The following is a 23749-nucleotide window of genomic DNA, read 5'->3' as shown; positions in this document are numbered from 1 at the left end:
CTGACACAAAATTGACCAGGTTTCTTTTTCTTTGTTAAGAGAGAGGATAGTTGCTTCTCTAATTGAGGGAAGAGCGATTTGCGCCCTCGTTGAAGACAGGTGTGAAGATCGCGTCTGTTTCCCGCTACATTAGATGCAGACTGCCTTCCGGGCGCCGTTGATGGCAGTGCGATCCAGCGACTTGAACGCGACCAAGACACTCTCGTCAAACCGCTTGGCGGCCCGCGACTTCTCGTACTTGTTGACGAGGCACTTCTGCCCGAAGTACTTGACGCACGTGTTGGCCTCCTGCGCGTTGTCGACCAGCGCCAGGTGTCCGCCGTGAGCACGACCGTTGATGATCTGCCGAAACGTGACTTAGGTTATTTTTGAAGCCTATTTCGCTTCGCTCGTTAAACTACTTTGCAATGATTTCGTCCATAGCTTTGTATGGCACTGAGCGCGCGCGAAAACACATGAACTCGTGCGCTACAATGCACTTTACACTCACATTCCAGGAACGTGACATCACGTTGAAATGTCACGTTCGTTCGAATGTGAACAAGCTGATTTTTGGCTAATTCACACCCAAACGAATGTGAAACAATGCTCAAATAAACGTGGCATTTTGTCACGTTCGTTTCAACGTGATGTCACGTTCCTGGAATGAGAGTGCACTGCAGGAAATAACCACAACAAAAGTACACAAATTTCTAGCAAATTTTTTATCAGGAATTTAGTGTACTTTTCAAATACAACAATTGTTGTACAAAGTACAATGGAACCGGCATGACGAGTGCTGTGCAGTCCAGGGCTCGTTGTGGTTTGTACAACTCGTTGTACTTTCTACAATCCCTGTTGTACTTTTATTGTACAGTTATTGTTGTACTTTTGTTGTACTATCCACTCTTTTTCTTGCAGTGTGTAGTACTCATTGTTAGTGCTCAGTGCTCAGCTTTGCAGGAATACGTCCATTTCAAAACATTTTCTCAACCGTGCTCAATGCTCAATTGCAGGCAAAGAAACGCAGATCGATCTGCGAAGTGAGTACGCTCGGTGTTTGTACACTGAACTGAACGCAAACTAGAGATGAAAATGCCCGAAACGTTTTCGGAAACATTGAAAAAAAAAACAACGATGTTTTTTCCGTTTTTACCCTGGCCTCGGAAAAATTGAAAAAAAATGCAGCCTGAAATGTAGGTCTAGGCAAAAAGCCGGACTTTTCGACAGAAAGTAGGCAAAAAACATATCACTGCGTGAACACGATTCTCAGCGCACTCCTACTATTTACACCCTGATATATTTCCTTCTCGTGCGCTTTTTGAGGTTGCTGTTGTGAATCTCGGGTTGCCTGTGAAAGTAAAGTCGTAACGAAGCACAGAAGTAGGAGGTTTTAAGTTCATATTCCACTGTAATGCTTTAAAACTACTTTTTCCAATTTTTTCGTTTTTTTTTTTTTCGTTTTTTCTTCAACTTTTACGGTTTTTTCCAATCCTTTGAAAGTTTCCGGAAAATTTGCAACTCTAAACGCAACTAATTTTGCCTTGGTGGAAAACCAAGTAACAACATAAACGCTTTTAAACGACAATAGACAACTGATTACAATCCGCAACAGTTGTGTCAAACGAAAGCAGTTATTGGTACTCAAAATACATGCAGATGCTCGAACACGGTTTGGCCTAACGTATGCACGACGGAGGCCTTGCCTGAGGTACCGTTGTTTCTCTTTCAAGCCTAGCACATCAAGTGAGTGCGAACATTCTAAATTGGGCATGCCTTTTATAGGGTGCGAATTTTTTGCTCCAATATCATTAAAATTCTGCTGCGTTGCGCGAACTTACGGTTAACTAATCGGCCATTAGGACAAAATTTACGGAAGCTTACCCTCTTGTATCTCGAAAACAGGTTTCCTTCAGCAAGGATGTTCGAGCCCATGTGTGGCTCCAGACCAGTGTGCGGGTTGTTGTCCATGAAGTTTCCAATTAAGTGAATATTGTTCTGTAAGAAGACAGCAGATTGAGCTCAGCATGCCTATAACGTCGATGCCATAAAACCACCCAGTGCAGCTAGTTGGATGTGAAGCCAACCCCAGGCTCCAAATTGCACTGAGAAAACCTTCCAAACTATTTTGGGCCTTACAAAGAAAAGTAGCTCGTATAACAAAGTATTTTGAGCATACCTAAGCTTACAAAGAAAATACTTCGTCATTTACGAACTATTTCTTCGAATAACAAAGTACTTTAGTTTGTTATATGTATGCTCAAAATAATTCGTAAGGTTTTAAGAGTGTGGAACCCCTCACAAGAACAGGTGTTCGCCCCCTGTTAGCGCCAGTTGGCATCATTCATTCATCGTATAGAAATGGGACTCGGAAGAAAAAAACACGACATAAAGGTATAAGGCCCTTAGGTTTACAGTGACAGCACTGTATTTTCGTGATTTTGGGCCAAAACTTTTAACGCGTTTTGAGCTTCAGAGTTGCAAAAGAGCACTCGTACAGAACGATGGGCCCCACCAATAGATTCCTCCTTCAGAGAGCAATCCATTGGGATCACTAGATCGCGCGGGTCGGGCCCCTATAGGGGCTCTGCGTCTAGAGTTTAAGGCAGCGACTCCACCGGTCCTCTGGCCAAGGGCGCAACCACTCGCAAAATCCTGAGTCCTTTCGAGCATCTAATATCCCTCGAAATCTGAAATCTTTCACTTATAGCGAAAACCTATCAAAATTTGGGTCAAAAAAGACTAACGAAATGTCTCCCCTTCAGAAATCTTGTGAACCCGAACTACGAAGGTGGTTGCCCCCTCGCTTCTTCGAGCGCGCAGTGGCCGCTTCTGCAACCAGGAGCCTTCTCGCTGAACCCAACCCACTCCCTGAGCTTACCCAGGCCTTGGCCCAGCCACCGGCGTGCGGCACCCTGGCGGCAGTGTTGTACACGCGGTTGTTGATGAGCGTGATCTCGTCGCGGGTTCCCCAGAACAGCCACACCCAGTACTGCGTGTTGTCGCAGGTGGCGGAGTACTGGTTGGTGCCGTCGAAGAAGCAAGAAGACACGGTGATGCCCACGTTGGTCTGCTGGTACGACACAAGGTGCTGCCGGCCGATTCTCTGAAAGAAGCTTTCATTCAATCAAAAGCCCAAAGCCCTCTCCGATACAAATCGAAAGGTCAGACTTCTCGCCACTCCGGAGGTGAGACAAAATGTTTCGCCAGAGTCTCACCAAAATTTGGTCTGACAAAAATGTTTCACCAGAAAATGGCGAGACTTTCCTGTATGACACGGGTAGGCACAGGACGAGAGCATTCACTGAAAACGTGAATGTCGAACACATGGCCAAATTAAGGCGTGACAAAAAATTAACGGCGATAAACGGCGTGACATTTGAGTCACGCCCGTCATTTGGCGTGCATGACGACGCGTTTTTTGAGACAAGTCATGCCAAAAAGCGGCATGACAAGAGATTCACACCAAACATTGGCGGGAAGTTTTGAGACAAGCCGATTTTTGGCGTTACACTTTCTTCACGCCCCTGCAGCGGCACGACGTCACGCCGGTAGATTTCCAGTGTTGGTGCACCGGCTTTCCTAGACTGCACTCACCACAGTGGTGACTCTGTGTATCCAGGCGTTTTGCACGTTGTCGAAAACAAGGGCATCTCCACCCCAAATAACTTGCGGGTTGATGTCACTGATCGTTATGTCTCGGACGATCACTTGCTGAGCGTTTTTGAGGCGCAGACCTTTGCCCTTAATGGCACCCTTTCCGTTGGTCGTCAATATCGTCTTGTAGGATGAAACCCAGAGTTCGGACGTTCCTGCCTTTGCGTACTTGACCTTTCAAAGACAACCAAGTTAGGATGTGCCGTGATCATTAATAAATATAGCACGCTGCGGCGAAAAGCTGCGGAAAATTCTGTTAATTGTTTTGCCAAAACTCTCCGTAGCCGTCTTATCAAAAATATTCTCCGTAGGGCTTCACAGTATTTTCCGTAGGAACATAGAGTGTTCTCCGACAGACAGTCTTCCAGAAACCTGTAAGTTCATACAGAGAAGACTGCACGGTCCTAGGGAGAATACTGAAAGGCCGTCCGGGGAAGGTCCTAAGGACAATATCGAGAAGGGGGCTGCGGAGAACTATCACAAGTTGTTAACAGAATTTTCCGTAGCTTTTTGCCACTAACTCCACACCACGAAGTGGGGAGTAGCCCACGTTTGGTTTCACAGTAACACGACCCTTGGGAACAGAGTAAAAACGGTTCCTGGTTTTCCCACGAAGTCTATGAATAAGACAGGCGCTTTCAAGGGAGTTCGTGGGACAATCAGGAACCGTTTTAACCGGTGACTTGTGGCAGTGAATAGACGTCAGGATTTATCTCAAGTGAACAGCATTCAAAGTTAATGCAGCTAATTCATTCAGTGTTAAGTTGTGCTGGAGGTTATGTAATAGCACCTGTGTCTGAAGACGACCGTTGCACGTGCCGGAACGCGTCAAAGACTCCTCCGAAATTTGAACCTTTTTGCATTTCTTGTAGAAGCACCCTCTCTCTGTTCCATAACCTTCTGATGCAGTGAAGTCGTAAGTCTTGTCGAGATTGATAATAAGCTTTTCTTTGCTATTCAGATAGTTTTTGAGCTCATTGTTGTCCTTGGGAACAACCGTCCTTCCTGAGAAAAAAATAGATAAGGAATACAACATTTTTCCCCTTTCTGCAGGATCAGTGCTAAGGTGGCGACGATTGGCGAGAAACCGATTTGCTGTTCCATGCGCAACATTGCGGCCGGATGGGGGAGGGTGATTGAATTCCGGACCTTCGATGAAACAAAAATGTTTGTGTGAAAGAGAGGGGTGGGGGAATCTGATACCGTCAGTGTAAGTTCCGACACACAGGAGCGGGTCGCACTAAACTTCCCCTGATGGTACCAGATTCGGGCGGAACATTAAATCGTCTAGAGCATCGTCTATACCTACACGCTTAAAACCTTACCAAGTATTCTGAGCATACATAATTCAAATTAATTTACTCTGTAACACGAAGAAATGGTTCGTAAATTGTGAAGTATTTTCTTTGTAAGGTTACGTATGCTCAAATTACTTTGTTTTAACAAGCTGCTTTTATTTGGAAGGCTTAAAATAGTTTGCAAGGCTTCCAGAGTGAACACAAATGGTACTTTTCAGGAGTGAAAAATTGCAATGCCGATTCTGAACAAACCACTTGAGAAATCGACCTTGAAATTATGGGAAAATTCCTAATTACTAGGACTACCTTCGTGCCAAATTTGGTCGAAATCGTCAAAGGTCACCGAGATCCGTTTAAATCTTGTACGGATGATGGAATGACCCTAAGCAGAGTCGTGGGCGTATCCTGCCAAAAGCGGTACCAGGTATTCCCAGACCCACCCTAGGGAAGGGGTTCATTTTCCAGTAGCGGCCTAGGAATGCCAGGTAAGGGAGCGTGGAGCGATTTGTAACAGATTTCGGAATTCTCTAAACAAAATAAAGAACATTCTGCAAATCGGTGTCAAACTTGTGCCAGTTGAGCAGTCTGGCCCTTCATCTAGACTGTACAGCTCCATTGGATCAATCTGGAATCCGTAATCTTTGAAATCTAAAACGCTCTCCACACCCTTGCATGCTGTTACGAATCGCCCCAGCATGGGGTGTTTCATAACATCCTACACATTAAATGAAATATCGTCGGGAATGTTATTTCCTCCTGCAGTTGTTCTGCGGATGTCCTGCAGACGCCTTTAAATCAACATTACAAGCTGCCGTTGACCGCCTCAGCATTGACTGATCGGCTATGTCAATCCTAACCTCACTTTTTTACAGTTTTGGAGGAAAGAATAGAATAACTCGCTTTAAAATGCATTTTGAGCTGTGTAAATGTATTGGAATAAGGCAGCAGATGATTCAAGAAATAATTCAAGCATTTACTTCAATTCTTGTTTTAATACGGGTCTGTTCCGAATCACCCCAAATGCCTGTTACGCAAGAAATACGTTCCTAACTACCACTGGACAAAGTAAAGGCGACTTATGCCACGTGGTTATATTGTAAAGGGGTCACGCTTCAAGGCCCCAACGGTACTTCGATGGTGATTCATACCTGGGGAGCCTCAGACAGAAACGCCCTAGAACTCAAAATAAAAGATTTGCCTGTTTGCCGAAATTTCGGTGTACCCTATATTTCAGACCCCCTCGAAAACTATACCTGAGCACCGATCACATCCGCTTCGATCGTTGATGGACCCTGTACTTGAAGCGAAAGAGGGGCTATACTCAGATTTTCCTCTGCTCCCTCCACTTAAATTAAGAAACGCATTTGTTACGAATCGCCCCTGTTACAAATCGCCCCAGCCTCTGTTACGCGCCCGACTTGAAAATTCCGCGCGTCCAGAACAACCACGCTCCGCCACCACCTCGGAAGCATCCGCGTCGCATCGTCTGCTGCGCGTTGGCTGAGCGGACGGCCGAGCAGAGCGCGCCACCTGTCACACCTCGTCGCCGCGGCCAGCGCCGCTCCCCCTTCCCCCGCCCGGCCCGGCGAGGCCAGTCAGCTGGGAACCGTCGCGCAGACAAGTGTACACACGAGCCGAGCGTCGCGCCGTCAACGAGACCCCTTTATCTCAAGTGCCGCATTCAAAGTTAATGCAGCTAATTCATTCAGTGTTAAGTTGTGCTGGGAGGTTATGTAATAGCACCTGTGTCTGAAGACGACCGTTGCACGTGCCGGAACGCGTCAAAGACTCCTCCGAAATTTGAACCTTTTTGCATTTCTTGTAGAAGCACCCTCTCTCTGTTCCGTAACCTTCTGATGCAGTGAAGTCGTAAGTCTTGTCGAGATTGATAATAAGCTTTTCTTTGCTATTCAGATAGTTTTTGAGCTCATTGTTGTCCTTGGGAACAACCGTCCTTCCTGAGAAAAAAATAAATAAGGAATACAACATTTTCCCCCTTTCTGCAGGATCAGTGCTAAGGTGGCGACGATTGGCGAGAAACCGATTTGCTGTTCCATGCGCAACATTGCGGCCGGATGGGGGAGGGTGATTGAATTCCGGACCTTCGATGAAACAAAAATGTTTGTGTGAAAGAGAGGGGTGGGGGGATCTGATACCGTCAGTGTAAGTTCTGACACTCAAGAGCGGGTCGCACTAAACTTCCCCTTGCTGGTACCGCAGATTCGGGCGGAACATTGAATCGTCTAGAGCATCGTCTATACCTACACGCTTAAAACATTACCAAGTATTCTGAGCATACATAATTCGAATTAATTTGCTCTGTTACACGAAGAAATGGTTCGTAAATTGTGAAGTATTTTCTTTGTAAGGTTACGTATGCTCAAATTACTTTGTTTTAACAAGCTGCTTTTATTTGGAAGGCTTAAAATAGTTTGCAAGGCTTCCAGAGTGAACACAAATGGTACTTTTCAGGAGTGAAAAATTGCAATGCCGATTCTGAACAAACCACTTGAGAAATCGACCTTAAAATTATGGGAAAATTCCTAATTACTAGGACTACCTTCGTGCCAAATTTGGTCGAAATCGTCAAAGGTCACCGAGATGCGTTTAAATCTTGTACGGATGATGGAATGACCCTAAGCAGAGTCGTGGGCGTATCCTGCCAAAAGCGGTACCAGGGATTCCCATACCCACCCTAGGAAAGGGGTTCATTTTCCAGTAGCGGCCTAGGAATGCCAGGTAAGGGAGAGTGGAGCGATTTGTAACAGATTGCGGAATTCTCTAAACAAAATAAAGAACATTCTGCATATCGGTGTCAAACTTGTGCCAGTTGCAGTCCCCTTAAATTAATAAACGCATTTGTTACGAATCGCCCCTGTTACAAAGCGCCCCACCCTCCCTTACGCACTGCTTTATCGGTGCGGCCTGCAGCTGAGGAATGAGGTGATTTGGCCACTTCATAGACTTCACCCTCCAGGGCCGGGACACCCGTTGTCACAATTTGAAATGTTAACAGCAACAATAGTTAAACCATCTCAAAGTTAATGCCAGCAATAACGCGAGGGAACAGTTTTCATTGAAGACCGCACCTACCGCCAGCCCCTCCAGTTGTCCTATAACCGAAGCCGACGGGTGAGGAGATGCATCCTTGGTTCCACTTCGCTGCAAGCACGGCAGCAGGCAGGAGCGCCAGAAACAAGGTGGTGGCCACACGCATCATTGCGCTGATGCACGAGCCCTCTAGTCACCTCACTTGCGCGCGCCGCACTTTAACGAATGCAAGTCGTGACTTCGTGCTCTGCGTGTCGCACGATGTGTTTTCATTGGATGTGGATTACAGCTGGTGCCCGGCAGGGGGCAGCACCTCTCCACGACTTCGAAACATTGGGTACTGCCACACCGAAGGCAAAACATAAAATATATACACTTAGCAAAACTTTGGAAAAAAAAAAAAAACTCGCATTAGAGGCTGGCGACACCCTCTTAAACGAGGAGGTGGGTGAGTCCCGGAACATTGGGCTGTTGGTACTTATCTTCTTCAAAGAGGGTCGCTTTCGGAACCAAGTTCAGGGTGTGATTAAAGCATGGCAGGACCTTACTGCTGCCGAATGTCAGCTTGACAGCCAGCTTGATGTTTTCTGCATTGTCAGTGATACAGGCCGTCACACGCACACAAGGTAGGCTAGGTGTACGCCACACCGTGTCTCGACGTAACAGGCTTCGCGATGCTGCGCTAGAGTCGGTGCTAGAAAACTATCGTAAGTCGCGCTGCACACAAAAAGGTTTTTAGTGTCTACTAGTCTAAGAGTCACCTAAAACTGTTTTAGACAAATTCGGACAACCTCTGTCTTAGGTCTTGTAATTCTATCCTGGAATGTCCCACGGCGTCGTAGACCCATATTCACCCTCTGTATGTCGGCATTCCAACAGGGCTCATTGTAGTCCGAAAGCGCTCTGTCTCTCTCTGGCCGTTGTGACGGAAGAATCGATACGGACTGCGCTGGCTGCAGTTCATCGTTGTGCGAGTTAAGATTTGATTCCTAGCGCCCTGGCGACTTTTAATGGCTTTCTTAGGAGTCGAGTTAAACTGATTCCCAGGATAACAAGATTACTTACCAGCAAACAGGTTTGGGTCTCAACTCTCTCTCTCTCCTGTAGAGCTCCGCGGACAGCGTGGTTGGCTGCCCGCGCTAAGTGAGCCTGTATGGCAGAATCAACGAGCTGGTCCACCAGATTTCTTAATTTCAACTTGGTGTAGGGGTGCTCTGCTCCATCAAGGTAGCAATTTGAGAGTAACATTCCCTGGGCCATTCCACGCCAGACCACCGAACCCCTAAAATGACCTATCTCAGATTTAACTTATTTTTGGTTGACTTGTGGGGACCCCCCCCCGAACCCCCAAAACCCAAAAAGGATTTTGAAAAATATCAAACGGTTTAGGAATAGCAGCATTTTGAATGTTGAACTTTTTACTTAATTTTTATTTCACTTTTTTCTTAAAAAAATTTTTTTTTGAACGCCAGTGAGGGTTTTGTTTATGATTCCTTTCTGATAAGTCCAAAAAAAGGTTTGAAGGGGTTTAGCACTCTGGTGCTTCCAATTGGGAAATTTTTACTTGGGAAATTAGTCAAATTACTAAAAATTTTGCTCTACTGAAAATACGTTGTCATGGATTTGGCTCTTTTTTTTGGTAAAATGAAGGTATTTGTTAGTCGAACAAATCCCTGAAATAAAACCTTTGCTTGGGCACATCTTCAACTTAACGGGAAGAAAAGTTGGTATTTCACTATTAACGGTTTCGTTAAAATGGCCTAGCACCAACAGTTTCTTCTCGTATGAAGTTCAAGGTCTCAAAATGAGATAAATATGAATAAAAATCAATTCAATAAGAAGAAAGGAATCATGTGTAACTGTTTATGAAGGTTTTATACAGGGTGAGTTTCCTCAATGTGTCAAAAATTTTGAAGGCAGTTGGGCATCCCTAGGAGACCTTTTTTCGCCAATGAACTAGGGGGCGCAAACGTCTGGGTACGGAGATAATTGGTGTTTGAAATTTGGGATTTTGCGCCTACGAGGGGCCCCGGTGCCACTGAGGGCGGCGGGACCTGTCGGGGGGGTGTCGTGGGACTAGCAGTACTCGCGGGAGGCCACTGACCTCGGGAAGTATCTGAGGAATCCCGCCACCCTCGCAAAGACAGCCGTGAGATCCACTGTAACGGGGGCCACCATGACAGCCTCTTCAGACCGCGGCAACCCCCCCCAAAAAGACATTTGAAAGGTCCGCCGAACCCCTACGAGACTCGAAGCACCCCTCCAGACCCGCGACAACCCCACGGGGGGTCCTGCGACCACCTTGGCTGAGGGTGCCTACCTCGCAGGCGCGAAGGCCAATTACAAAAACCAATTATCCCCGTACTTAGACGTTTGCGCCCACTAGTTCATTGTAGAAAATGATCCCCTTTGGGGTCCCCCAAACTACCTACAAATTATTGACACTTTGAAAAAAACTCACCCTGTAGCATGAATTGGAGTTGATACTACCAGGGGTTACGTCGAAATTTTAGTCGTTATCTCCTAACTTGGCTTCCTATACTGCAATGCGCAGTGCATTCCAAAAATAGAAACATTACCCTTACTTCTTATTGAATTGTTTTTCCCCCCTATTCATCCATTTTGAGTCCTAGAACTTCATACGAGAAGAAACTGTTGGTGCTCAGGCCATTTTAACGAATCCGTTAATAGTGAAATATCAACTTTTTTCCCCTTAAGTTGAAGATGTGCCCAAGTCAAAGGTTTTATTTCAGGATTTGTTCGACCAATAAATACCCTTTATTTGACCAAAAAACGAGCCAAAACCATGACAACGTATTTTCAGTAGAGCAATTGTTAGTAATTTGATAAATTTCCCCCAAATAAAAATCCTAATTGGAAACACCCGAGTGTTAACCCCCTTCAACCCTTTTTTTGGACTTATCAGAAAGGAAATCATAAAAAAAACCCTCACTGGCGTTCAAAAAAAAATTTTTTAAAAAAAAAGTGAAATAAAACTTAAGTAAAAATTCAACATTCAAAGGCTGCTATTCCTAAACCGCTTGATATTTTTCAAAATCCTTTTGGGTTTTGGGGGTTCGGGGGGGTTTGGGCCCTACAAGTCAACCAAAAATAAGTTAAATCTGAGATAGGTCTTTTTGGGTTCGGTGGTTTGGCGTGGAATGGCCCCCCTCCCATTGAGCGCCCCTCTCTCCTGCACCGCCTCAATCCAGTCACTCATTTTGTCTCGACAGGTGACGGACGCACTGGCACATTAGGCTAGCAAGTATACCGCCCTATACACTGAAAAAAAAATGCGGAGAAATTTCCCCATTTTAAATGCGGTTTAGGTAAGTGACCGCATGAAGTGATGCGGTCACCTGAATAGCCAGGATTTTGATGCAATTTCACCGCAGGGGTCATGCGGTGTAAATTTAACCGCATTTCCTGATGCGGTTTCCATTTTGACCGCATGAACTGATGCGGAGTCCTACATTTCATAACAGCCAAACAGCTAGCGGCTGCACCAACTTTCCGTCTCTTACTGGACAACGAAAAGGGGCATGTACTGTGCCTTCTCATTTACTTCTGATGCTTATCATTGACTAACTAACACATACCTTTGATGTAAAGTTTGTAACGCTGCGATGAGTAAATATCCTGGTTTGAAACAGCAAGCAGGGAATAAAAATTTTGGCTGTATAAAATGTTGATTGACACTGGATTTTGTTCCAAATGCAGTATCAAACTTTTGTTATTCATCACTTTAAATTATTTTTTGCCTCAAACTTCTTGGTGATACTAGTTTCCATGAGCCAGACTATGCTGCATGCTGGTAAGGTTAAACCCGCCGGCTGCTTGACTGAAGAATTGTCTGGTGCTGTATTTGAACAAGTCAACGCACCGACGCACTACAGCATTTCTTTGATTGAGGTTATTATAATTTCAGGGTCTGAATCTTTCCCAAAACCCATTGCAAGAACGTTTTCTAAAGGAATAATCTTTCAAATCTCTGACACTATAAACACAAATCAACAACAAAAAATAACTAAAAAAAAACAAAGGAGTCCCAAACATAAAAAAATAACATCTTATGAGTCAGAAAGTTAACTATAAATTTGTTCTTTTGTGTGAGTCGTTCATCAAATTTTAAGCTTTAAGAAACAAACCATTCCCTTAAAAACCCCTAAAATACACCCAAAGTTGGTTTTACTTTAACGCTAGCACTTCCAAGATTTTTTGGGTTGGCACTACCATCTTCTTGGTAGGCTGTTTTGTTGTTCTCTATGAGAGTGTGTGTCTTGAACTTTTTTTTGTGTGAAAAAAACGATTTTTCAATAGTTGTGGATGTTTTAAAGCATAAAACTATGAATATACTAAAATACAGTTGTACTGTAGTGCTTCGATGTGTTGACATGCTTCTATATTGCAGTATTGAAAATATTTGTGCCAAAGCAACCCGGTCATTTAAACCCTCAACCTTGCCCTGGGCTGGACAACATTGGAAACCTCAGTGCTGTTCTCACCGAAGACTGCCGAGGACTTGAAAGAAAAAAAGAATTTTGAATTTTTTTTTCAAATTGTGTGACAATTCATCTCTAAAAAAATGCAGTTTCAATCTTTGGTTTTTTTTTTAAAAAAAAACTACTTAATGAGGCTGATATCGCTTTTAACTTTACGCTCATCTCAGCTTTACAAACATTACATGAAGGTATGTAGGGTTTTCCCAAATAATTGTTTAAGAAGTAAATGAGATGGCCAAGTAAACGTAACCACTTTGAGGATGGACTGGGAAGGGAAGTTGCCACTGCTGTAAATATCGTGGGATCTTCAAATCCACCTCAACTAATGCGGTCAAAACTGAGACCGCATCAATTTTTGGGACACACCGCAGGAGTAAATGAAGTCAATCTTTCCGCATCAGTTAGTGCGGTCAAATTGATAGAAAATTACACCGCATCAGATTGTGCGGAATCCTCCGCATCTGTTTTCTCAGTGTAATGCAATACTACAGTAGCAATTTTGCAGTATTGCAGTACTGCAAAATTGTTACTGCGGATTCAACAATTGCTGACTACAAAATGTCCCGCAATCTTAACATCTATTGTCCGCTAAACATTATCCATCACTACCTTCTCAAAATTTTGAAAATAAAACATATGTACTTTGAAAAATAACATTCTAGAAAAGAAACTCAAGTGCCCCATGAAACAATCAAGATAAATCCGGTAAAACTTCAGAGCCTCGACATAAAATATGCAAAGCTTGCACAAAAGTTTCACTCTGACTAGGCCACACGGTGACTACAGTGTGCAAAGTGTGACTAAAGTGAGCATTGTCAAAATGGCATCAAGTCGAGTCTAAAATATGACTGCTGATTGGCATCAAGACCTTATATGATCCAGGAAGCGGAAGAAGGGGATAACTCAATTTTGGCAATTTTTCAGGAGAAACAAAAAACTGTTAGCAGGGAAAACTAAAACAAAACAAATGAATGTTGCACATGTTAATAATTTCAAAAAGCATTACTAAAGTTTTGGAAAAAAAAATCAAAAGTGTAAGGTCACTTCGTAGAGGATTTCTGCGACTTATCACTTTCCGTTGAAATGGAAAACAGAGTCAGCTCACCTTATATTTCCTAAACAAAGTGGAATTTGGAGACAAGTCAAGTGGAACAATAGTCTGCATAAAGTGTATGTTACTCTGGTGTATTTTTTAGACTTAGCTCTTTTTTCCAAATTGAAATTTAAAATTTAGGGGGGTTAAGTTGAGTTGATTCTTTTTACACTAGATTCATAAAAACACAAGTTGAGTTATATCCTTTTGCCAATTTGTCAAACGGACTCATGTAGACTAAGGTTGAGTTATCTCCATTTTCCAATGAAATTTAGACTGTAAAAGGGGTTAAGTTGAGTTATACCCTTTTTCCAAGTGGATTTTCTCCTAAACTGCTTGGAATTCAGTCAAATAATTTGGTGTAATGATGTAAACCATTCTAAGGCACAATAATAAAATAAAAACTCAATTTGGGGATAAGTCAAGTTATTCCCTTCTTCCGCTTCCTGGATCATATATACTTTGAGGCATAAAATACTCATCAATGAGAAACATGGTTCTCAACCAAAAAATTATACAACGTACATTCGTTTTGAAAACGGATTTTGGTGACGGAAGATGACATTACAAAAAGCCTAACATCTTCAATATACAAGGAATGATATCTTTAGGAACTGTGTAACTTTTTAGTATACTTTTCATTAAATGACAGCACACCAAAAAACTTTACTCACAGGCAGGAATTGTAGAAAGAAATGCACCACATAGATATATTCAGATTTGCTTGATATTTATCCGTTGTTGGAACACTTTCTTTCAATCTTTCACACACCGTAGGAAGTAAGTATACGTTCGGTATGGCATTAGGGCATTAGTAACTTAGTGTTGTATGTAGTGAAAGAGTCATTAATTTACCTGCTATGTTGAATGTTAGAATCTTGAGTTCTTGAAGCAGAATCTGCTTCCACAGATGAACTTCCACCAGCAGCAAATTGTTCTTCAGTACTCCTCTCAGATCATCGACGAGAACTCTCACTTGAAGTTGAATCAGATCCACATGACGATTCAGTATTCCATTCACATCAAATTTATGAAAAAAAAAAAAAACACGATTTCAAGAAATCCTAGGAGTCACGAAGTCAATTTGATTATTGTGTAAAGTGTGGAGAAAGAAAGAGAGTGGTTTGTGAAGTTGTGTCTCAGGGGACTACCAATGGCAGGGGTACCATGTGGTCGATGTGCCATTCGTCGAAATTTAAACTTGACAATAAATAGAATCAAATGCTGGTAAATTCAAAAATTCCAATGCTAATGTATTCCGCAGTGTTCTGACAATGAACATCTTTGAAGTCCATCATGGTTAAAATGTTCTTAGCAGAAAGAAGTCAGTAAATTAATTTCTCGGTTTGCAACTATTTTCTCGGCGTCTGCGCCCTTGCGAAAATCGCGAAGCTGAAAGCGCCAGCATTCGCGCATTAAACTGCCCCTCCATTGTTGTGGACGTTGAATTGTTTGGCTTGTTTCAAAAGGCTATGTTTCTCTAGTCATTTTTCTTCAATTCTGTGTAATAGTTCTCCCTTACAACGTATCAACACCACGACGGTTGGTTTGACAAACTTCATAAACTCGGGAGGATGGTTTCGAAACGCGGGTGAGTCTTGTTCGAGGAACATGAGCACTGCAAGTCGCGAGGTGGAGCGAAGTGGTCCTAGTGCTAACTGAATCACAACAACAACACTGCGCATGTCCAAAAACACTCCAATCAGATATTATTGGATAGTTCTACCCGAAAAACTGCGTTCGAACCGGCACCAATTCTATTGTTGCATCTTGTCTACCTGCAGTCAAAGAAATTTTTCATTTCGAACGTTGCTTTTTCAGCTTTTGGAGTAAGCTGTACAGACCCAAAAAGAAGCTCCGCTATTGGTCCGCCCCGGCTCGGCTCCCCCCACTCCCTTTTTTTTCCTTTGACGAGTCGAGTTTTGCCATGAAACGGCGATTTTGACAGCAAATTTCTCAAAATTGGCCACCAAATTTTTGACCAGATTTCAACATCAGAATCAGCGTTCAAAGTTCTACTAGTCTGCAAATCTCATTAAAATCGTATAGAAAACTTCCGAAATGCATAAAGGGCCACACAAATCAAATCTCGAGCCGGCTGAGTCCTGGGTATACTATAAGGCTACTTCGTGCCTAAAAAAACAGTTACACAAATTAAATGAAAATTAGAGATTACAATTCACAACTTATTAGCAAAAAAAAAACCTTCACCTTTTGAGATAAGACTTAATACCAGGACTGTAGAGGTTCTCCCAGGACTCATTCAGGACAAATGAGTACCTTCGCTCACATGAACTGCCAGTACACTTGGCGTTGACACACCATATTCCTTTTAAAGACTTCGCCTTTTGAGAACCGTTTTCAACGACAGTGTTGGACCCAACCCTCAGAACACAGTGGATGCCTTCGGGTTTTTGATTTTCAAATGCTTTGAGAACACCGTTCTGACAACGAGTGAAGTACCGTCAGCCTGGTTCATAAGAAGCCACTTTTCTCGGCTGAGTGGAACATCAAAATGCACTTCCAGTTCCGCAGAGTCATCCTCATCCATGCCGCAAGGGAGGTTAAATGATAAGACAACAAATCCCTGACATAATCAATTATTATCAACTTTTACTTTCAATGTATTTTCGGACTGGTGCCGCCCCCACGCCCACTCAGAGAGTTGTGAAGTTTACGGGAGATTTAACTAAGAGATGGATATAACTTTACTCAAGCGTCAGTAAACTCGGGAACAAGCACACGCAGTTGGTTTCTACGTAAAACACAATAAGGAAGGGTATTATGTGATGAATAAAGCAAGTCGCCGATGTCTTACTGGTCGTGGGCCGAGCGGGAAGAGCGGCGAGCAATGAGCGACGCGATTATGATGAATTTCTCATATCCAAAGTGTATAGCCTCGCTGTGAGGAGCCAAATGCAATTGCAACAGCATTAGCAAAACTGCTATAGCAGTAGCTATATATAGAAATACAGCAATCTCAATACTGCAGCATAACTTCAGCTCGCTCCAATTTGGGGCCCTCCACCCTTTTAAACTCAATCTCCTTTCCTTCAGAACCAGCACTACCAACTACACCCACCAGACCTGTACCAGACCAGTGAACGGGATCCCGACCGACGACGGGTTGGTCGGTCCCACAATGAGGCCCCATTACCCACCCCTCCATTCTCCATAGCAACGGCGTGTGTGTCTGTGTGTGTGTGTGGGGGGGGGGTCACATGAAGCAGGAGTGTCACAATCATTCCGGCTTGTCTCCATTACAAAGTCGAGGTCATCATGCACGCACTGAAGGGTGATTCCGTGCGTAGGGGGTCATTTCAGGTCACCGGGGCCTTGCGCCTGAACTAAGGTTGATTTGGTAGCTTGGGCAATTCAAATTTGTTTTACTAAACGAAGACCATGTCCTCATGTGGATAAGTCGATCTAACTTTTGTTATCTGGGTTTTCGTAAGCTGCTAAAGTGTCGTTTTGTAAGTTCCGTCATGGTCACCACACCTATAAGACAACATTGCCATGCTGTAGTATATGACTCAGCCACATCAAAAGAAAACTGGCTATTTCACTCTCTCCCCTGACTTATTCTTCACAAAATTACGGAGGGTGACCTTTGTATCATCACTTGTTGAACCCGAAACAGCCTTGGGAAAAATGTCCACCGTGTGAGCATGTGACCTATGCTGTTTTTACAAATGACGGTCTACTGGGGTTCCTTTTCATTTTAGAAACTCGCGACCACTGGGATCGAAAGAACATAAAAACACTTCCAGAAGCCCGTGCCCACGGGACCTGGGCGGTCAAACGACGCTTCCAGGCCGTCAGAAGAGTTCAAAACGGTAAGGGTGTAAAATGGATGTAAATTCCGTTTCGGGCCGTAGCTCCTCCATCTGAGGGAGAAAGTTCCCACAACCTTCGCTGAAAATGCTAATTTGGATGCTGAAAATGACACCGTCAACAGTTTTACCTATCTTGTAACCCAGCGGTTCAGGAGACTAAAAACTCGCTTTGTAAATTCCGTAATCTGTAAATTCCGTCATTATTTCTGTAAATTCCGCCGTATTTCATAGGGAGTGAAAATAAAAGTCACTTGTAGCGCTGCCACGCTCAGAGGGGTACTTTGGGGTACTATGTATGCCATCTACACCAAATTTAGCCGCCTAGTTGAACTTTAAAAAAGAACATTTGGTACATCCAAATGACCCCCTACGCACGGAATCACCCTGAAACCAAACAAAAAGCAAGAGCACTAAGAACCATGATGCGTCCACGTCCGCCACTTGCCCTGCCTCAGCCAGCGGCTGGACAGTCCATGGCGCAGGCCTCCGCGTCCACTGCCACCACCGTCGCCGGCCAGTCCCTGGCGCCGGTGGAATTTCAGAGTGGATTTACCCTACTGCTTCGACGCCGTGCTGGAGCGGACCACCCGCGGTGCACCACGCCACTGGTGCTATCCCCTGGTGCCATCCACTGGCGCCATCCACTGGCGCCATCCACTGGCGCCATCCACTGGCGCCATCCACTGGCGCCATCCACTGGCGCCATCCACTGGCGCCATCCACTGGCGCCATCCACTGGCGCCATCCACTGGCGCCATCCACTGGCGCCATCCACTGGCGCCATCCACTGGCGCCATCTCCAAGGTCCAGAAGAGCTTGATGCCCACAGAGCGATGCTCGGAACATAGTTTCATACTCCAGCAGGCCATTGACGAAACGAAGCAGTCAGGGAATGAGCTCATCGTTACCTGGCTGGACCTCAAGAACGCCTTTGGCTGCGTGCCCCACAGCGCTATATTTAATCTGGAGGACAGGCGGATGGTGGGGACCGCCCTTCAGGACCGCTACGTGTCGGCGAGGCAGATCGCAGAGCAGCACCAGCAGACCACGCACCAGGTGATGTCCACGTCCACGGTGGAGCGGCGGCTCCGCGAAGGAGGCCTCCACGGCCGCGTCCCCAAGAAGGTGCCGCGTCTGTCCCTCGACCACCGGCGGCAACGGCGGAAGTACGTGAAGAGGAACGGGGGGCGCAACGCCGTGGGGTGGCACACCACGATGTTCAGCGACCAGTGGCGCGTCGTCCTGCACAAGGCGGGCCGGTCCTCCAGGAGAGGGTGGCGTACGGCGGGGGGTCCCTCATGTTCTGGGGCGGCATCATGTCCGGGAGGAAGACGCAGCTCGTGCCGCCCCCAACGATGATGCCTGGCGGTACGTCGCCGAGTGCCTGGAGCCGCACGTGGCGCCTGTCCGCCAGGAGGTTGGCGCGACCTTCTGCTTCCAGCATGACAACGCGCGCCCTCATGTCGCTAACGACGCGGCGGTCTTCTTCGGGGAGCACGACGTGGACCTCCTCCTCAACTAGTCGTCATAAATAGTTTGGAATTTGTGGACTGTGTGGTCACTTTGTTAACTCTTGTATTTGCAACCCAACATCAGCACTTTGGGAATTGGCTAAGCACACAATAGATTTACGTAAAATTGGCAAGAGAACATAGTTGTTTGTGGCTTTCCACCTTCCAAATTAAAGTATGAAACAAGGGACGGACTAGGGGAAAGAGGCTTTCGAGCAAGGTCTTTGCCGAACAAAAAAATTGTGAGACCAGAATCCCACTTAGAGCCGGAAGTTCTTTCCGTTTAAAACACATGCATTCCATAGGTGTCTTTTCTCCAAAATGGTCAGCACCAAACGTCTCCTCATTAAGGAGAGTTGCCAAGTTCATCACTTTTGCGGCATTAATTCAGAATTGGTTTTCCCTGACAGATCTGTTTTTGTGTTCCCTCCCTCGTGAGCTGCCATCATAGACTGACCTGGCGAGGGTGATGGTGGACCTCCAACGCCAGGTTCAGGCGCTAGTTGCTACGCAGGAGGAGGACCGCGCAGAGCGACGAGCTCCACTGTTGTCAAGTAGTCGAACGAGCACTACACAAAAGCCAATGTCCTCCTCCTCCCCCCGCAAAAAAAAGGGCAAATGTGTTCTGTTTTTCTGTTCGCAGGTCGTTCCGCCTCTCGTGTGGCAAGATGCCGCCTCTTATCCGGACGAATTTCGTGGGCGTTACCATATCTGTTATAAGTTGACATGTGAAGGAAAGTAGCACCAAGGATGTGGTTGTACGTGCACCACTTCTCCTAGACGTTGTGTCTCCGTGTGTGCTCACCCGTTTACTGTATTGTGGCAGGCTTGTTCGAGCTGATCGGGACGGCGGCCGTCTCGCCGCCTGGCAACCGGTGGTCGCCCCGGCAACCTACGCTTGCTCGCCCGGCTTGGTTAAATGCATTTTCTGCCCAGCAACCTTCTTCAAGATATGCCGCACGAAGAAGCCTAATAGTATCCTCAGGATTCAAACCTCGCCGACATTTTACCTGTAGGGCTCTTTATGCAACTCGGAAAGGGTGGCGTACGGCGGGGGGTCCCTCATGTTCTGAGGCGGCATCATGTCCGGGAGGAAGACGAAGCTCGTGCCGCCCCCAACGATGGCGCCTGGCGGTACGTCGCCGAGTGCCTGGAGCCGCACGTCGCGCCTGTCCGCCAGGAGGTTGGCGCGGCCTTCTGCTTCCAGCATGACAACGCGCGCCCACATGTCGCTAACGACGCGGCGGTCTTCTTCGAGGAGCACGACGTGGACCTCCTCCTCAACTAGTCGTCATTAACAGTTTGGATTTGTGGACTGTGTGGTCACTTTTGTTAATTCATGTATTTGCAACCCAACATCAGCACTTAGGGAATAGGCTGAGCTCACAATAGAGTTAAGTAAAATTGGCAAAAGAACACAGTTGTTTGTGGCTTTTTCACCTTCCCAACTAAATTATGAATCAAGGGACGGATTAGGGTGAAGAGGCTTTCGAGCAAGGTCCTCTCAGAAAAAACAAATTGTGAGACTAGAATCCCACTTAGAGTCGAAAGATCATTCAGTTTGCGACAGACGCATCCCATGGGTGTCTTTTCTCCAAAATGGTCAGCACCAAACGTCTCCTCATTAAGGAGAGTTGCCAAGTTCATTACTTTTGGGGCATTAATTCAGAATTTGTTTTTCTTGGCAGAGATCTTTTCTGGTGTTCTGTGCCAAATGAGCAGCCATCAAAGGCTGACCTGACGACGGTGTTGGTGGATCTCCAGCGCCAGGTTCAGGTACTGGTCGCTCACCAGGAGGTGGACCGCGCAGAGCGACGAGCTTCCTTGTAGTCAAGCAGCACAGCTAGCATAACTCAAGAGTCCAGCCCCCCCTCCCGGTGGAATGCTCTGTTTTTCTGTTCACGGATCATTCCGCCTCTCGCATGGCTAAATATCGAGTACCCGGACGAATTTCGTGGACGTCGCCCACTCTATTAGAAGTCGACATCGGTGTGGACAGTGAAGGTAAGTGGCCACTAAGATGCCACTCACTTTCACCGGACTTGGAGACGCGGTGATGTACATACATGTACCCTTTGTACACCAACTTGTCCTTCCCTCTTTGTGTTTTCGTAAAGCGCAGTTCTCCTGTCATTTTTGGCACTGCTGTACTCCGGCACCCCTGCTCGCGCCGCGCCGGGTACCGAAGTTGATTGTTGCCCCACTCTGCCCCATCCTGCCCTACCCCAACCCCGAGTTGCAACAAAGGCACTGTGCAATAAGGTAGACTCATCAAGAGTGAAAAAAAAATAATAATAATAAATTTAAATTTAAAAAACAGTGGTGGCAATCTAAGATGGGTTCAATGTGCAGTCGTGGTCGATACCACATTTTGACAGGAGGCGGAAACCACTTACGCCCCTTGCCCCCTTTGGAGGGGGTGAACGGCCGCCGGCGGGTCCCCGTGTTCATGGCACGATGGAGGGGTCCTTCGGGCGGGTCGACACCAAATTTGAAGCGATTCGGTCCATTCGTTCCCGTCCAGGGCCCGTGAGCGGCCATCAAAGGCTGACCTGGCGAGGGTGATGGTGGATCTCCAACGCCAGGTTCAGGTGCTGGTCGCTCACCGGCAAGAGGACCACGCAGGGCGACGAGCTTCTTTGTAGTCCAAGTTGTAGTCCAGCGCGCATTACACACTTAATGTCATGGGACTTTTTTTGTCCCACGATTTATGCAATTTCAATGCAAGGGTTAAAAAGTCAATACGAGTCTGAGAGTGTTGGATAATCATTAACCGATGTAACATTGTATTTTCAGTGAGGTTTGAAACATCGATTTAGTTCCGTTTCGGGGGTACTTGGATCACCGTGCGGGACGGAACGCCATTCAAAGAAAGGGAAGCGTCACGTCCCGTGTTCGTTATTTTGTTTTAAACCAATGTATTCAGGCAGGACATACATTTATTGATAAGATCAGAATGCAAATATATTAATTGAAAATATTGTTCTTTAATTTGCACGCGCACTTACACAGTTTTGAGCGCAAGAAATTTTACATACTAATTTGAACACCGAATCGCTTTAAGTTGCGTGAGTTTCGTACGAAAAGCGCGGCTGTTTAAATCGTTACGAGACCTCTGACTCAACGTGTTGAAAGTAAGTTGGTGTGGAAATTATTGGAAACCGAAGCAATGGTTGGCGAGGCTGGGTATGACGGGAAAGTCCTTTTTAACGACTTTCCGGGCTTCATCGACCAAGGCGACTAAGCTGGCAACCATTTCCTCTTGCTCGGACCTGTAGCAAGCCTCGGTGTTTTCGTCATCTCTGGCAGCGCAGTCGGTCAAACCGAGCGCGTAGTTGCCGATGATCTGGCCGAACTCGCTGAGGATGCGCAGCCCGTCCTTGGCGACCAAATAAACCTGTGAAGAACGACGCAAAAGTAAGCTGGGTTTTTCTACGGTTACAATTTCACGTTTTGAACTGTGGGATATTATAATGGTGTCCGATTTTGTTCACATGGTCTCGTTTCTCTTGTTTGGACACACAATTATTGTCCTGAAAAGATCTTGTCGTCAATGAATGACGTCCAAATCGGTTTTGTACGACAATAACGTTAAAATATCTTCCGTGATTAAAAAGAAATGTGTCCTACTACAGGTCATAATTGAACGTTTCTGTCGTAGAAGACTGACATTTATCGTAAATGTAAGACTATAGTCGTAAGATTAATGTATGGTAACGAATTTGTCGTTACTGAACCACTAACATCGTTAATTATTGACGTAATTTCAAGTTTAAGATTAGTCGTTTGCTTGCAACTTTGTCGTGAAGAAACAACTTTATGTTGTTGTGTACCAGCTTTTAGCCATTTTTTAACGACTTTTGTCGAGTGCTTACGACTTTTGTTGAAGGCATCAAAGGCCGTTGGTTTGGTTTGGACCTGCTTGTTGAGGCTCACTGCTTTGTATCAAATCATTTTGTACTTGCCACCTCTAAGTCCTGGAGGCACCTGCGGATGTCTCTGCCTTGATACGTGCTGAGGGAGGTGCTCTTCTCATTGTGGGGAGCCGCAGACACGAAGGCCTATGAAAAAAGCCACTTTTACTTTGAAATACTGGCATGCAGGCTGTTGTGGCTGAAAACTGACATTAAGTCGTTAGCTTGACTTGATTGCATTGTAGCAAACTCCGTCTTTTAGTACGGAAAATGTACAGCAGAAACTAGTCCGAACGGGACGGCGCTGCTCACGCGATCTGAAAGTCACATCTTCTTCCGCGCTGCCCAGGAAGTCGCGCGGCGCGCTCCTTCACTGGTAAAACAAAGGCATAAAAATGGCGCCCTTTAGGGCATAAATACTCTTTTACGCCCATTAAGGGCGTAAATCGTTTTATGCCCCTGGAAAGGGCGTGAATGATATAGGCATTTTAAGCAAAATTTTAATGCCCTTCCAAAACGCATTAACGATTCACGCCGCTCCAAGCGCGTAAATCGTTTACGCCCTTAAAGGTCATAATTGTAATGCCTTTGTTCCACCAGTGTTTCACTCAAGTTTCGAGGCGAGCCATACCGCACTTTTTAACAAAGAAATGCAACCATATCCTGAAAGGAGATACTTCGGTCTACACTCTACAAACTGAAGTGTGTACTCAGTATGCATCTACAGATGCATACTTATAAGTACACACCTACAGATGCATACCTAGCTGAGTACACATCTACAGATGCATACCTGTTAAGTATGCATCTGTAGGTGCATACTTGGCAAGTAAGCATCTGTAGGTGTGTACTCGCGCTGCTCGCTGGGGGCTCCGCCCCCAGACCCCCGCATGTGTGGGGCGCGTACC

The 23749-nt window shown here is 45.6% G+C and overlaps 2 protein-coding genes across 3 annotated transcripts in view; both read right to left on the bottom strand.

Annotated features, from left to right (window-relative positions):
* Positions 1–11: 11 nt before the first annotated feature.
* On the bottom strand, positions 12–8194 carry LOC117649691 (pectin lyase B-like). 2 transcript variants are annotated; one of them, XM_034392661.1, is made up of 6 exons: positions 8028–8194; positions 6678–6892; positions 3577–3810; positions 2861–3085; positions 1864–1977; positions 12–342 (listed from the first exon to the last, which is right to left on the bottom strand). In XM_034392661.1, the coding sequence occupies exons 1-6, from the start codon at positions 8152–8154 to the stop codon at positions 130–132; spliced, it is 1128 nt and encodes a 375-aa protein (XP_034248552.1). In that variant the 5' UTR covers positions 8155–8194; the 3' UTR covers positions 12–129. The 2 variants fall into 2 exon arrangements, with proteins under 2 accessions (XP_034248552.1, XP_034248551.1); XM_034392660.1 differs by lacking the exons at positions 6678–6892; positions 8028–8194 and adding an exon at positions 4427–5054.
* Positions 8195–21848: 13654 nt separating this feature from the next.
* LOC117649708 overlaps positions 21849–23749 on the bottom strand; it is a 3611-nt gene continuing 1710 nt past the window's right edge. Inside the window, exons 2-3 of the mRNA XM_034392680.1 lie at positions 22893–22988; positions 21849–22324 (exon numbers count right to left, since the gene is read on the bottom strand). Of these exons, the coding sequence (XP_034248571.1) occupies positions 22079–22324; positions 22893–22988 (342 nt within the window). The 3' untranslated portion in view covers positions 21849–22078. The remainder of the gene's footprint in view (positions 22325–22892; positions 22989–23749) is intronic.

The sequence above is a fragment of the Thrips palmi genome, unplaced genomic scaffold, assembly GCF_012932325.1.
Source record: "Thrips palmi isolate BJ-2018 unplaced genomic scaffold, TpBJ-2018v1 HiC_scaffold_4, whole genome shotgun sequence".
Taxonomy (NCBI): Eukaryota; Metazoa; Arthropoda; class Insecta; order Thysanoptera; family Thripidae; genus Thrips; species Thrips palmi.
Note: the sequence above shows the minus strand (reverse complement) of the source record. Positions and strands in the feature narration are given on the sequence as shown.

Excerpts from the sequence above, each read along its gene's own strand:
- LOC117649691 (XM_034392661.1), bottom strand. The coding sequence starts at position 8,154 with ATGATGCGTGTGGCCACCACCTTGTTTCTGGCGCTCCTGCCTGCTGCC. Across the intron at positions 6,893-8,027 it reads GACAACTGGAGGGGCTGGCG|GAAGGACGGTTGTTCCCAAG; the intron begins GTAGGTGCGGTC and ends TTTTTTTCTCAG. Across the intron at positions 3,811-6,677 it reads ACGGTCGTCTTCAGACACAG|GTCAAGTACGCAAAGGCAGG; the intron begins GTGCTATTACAT and ends TGTCTTTGAAAG.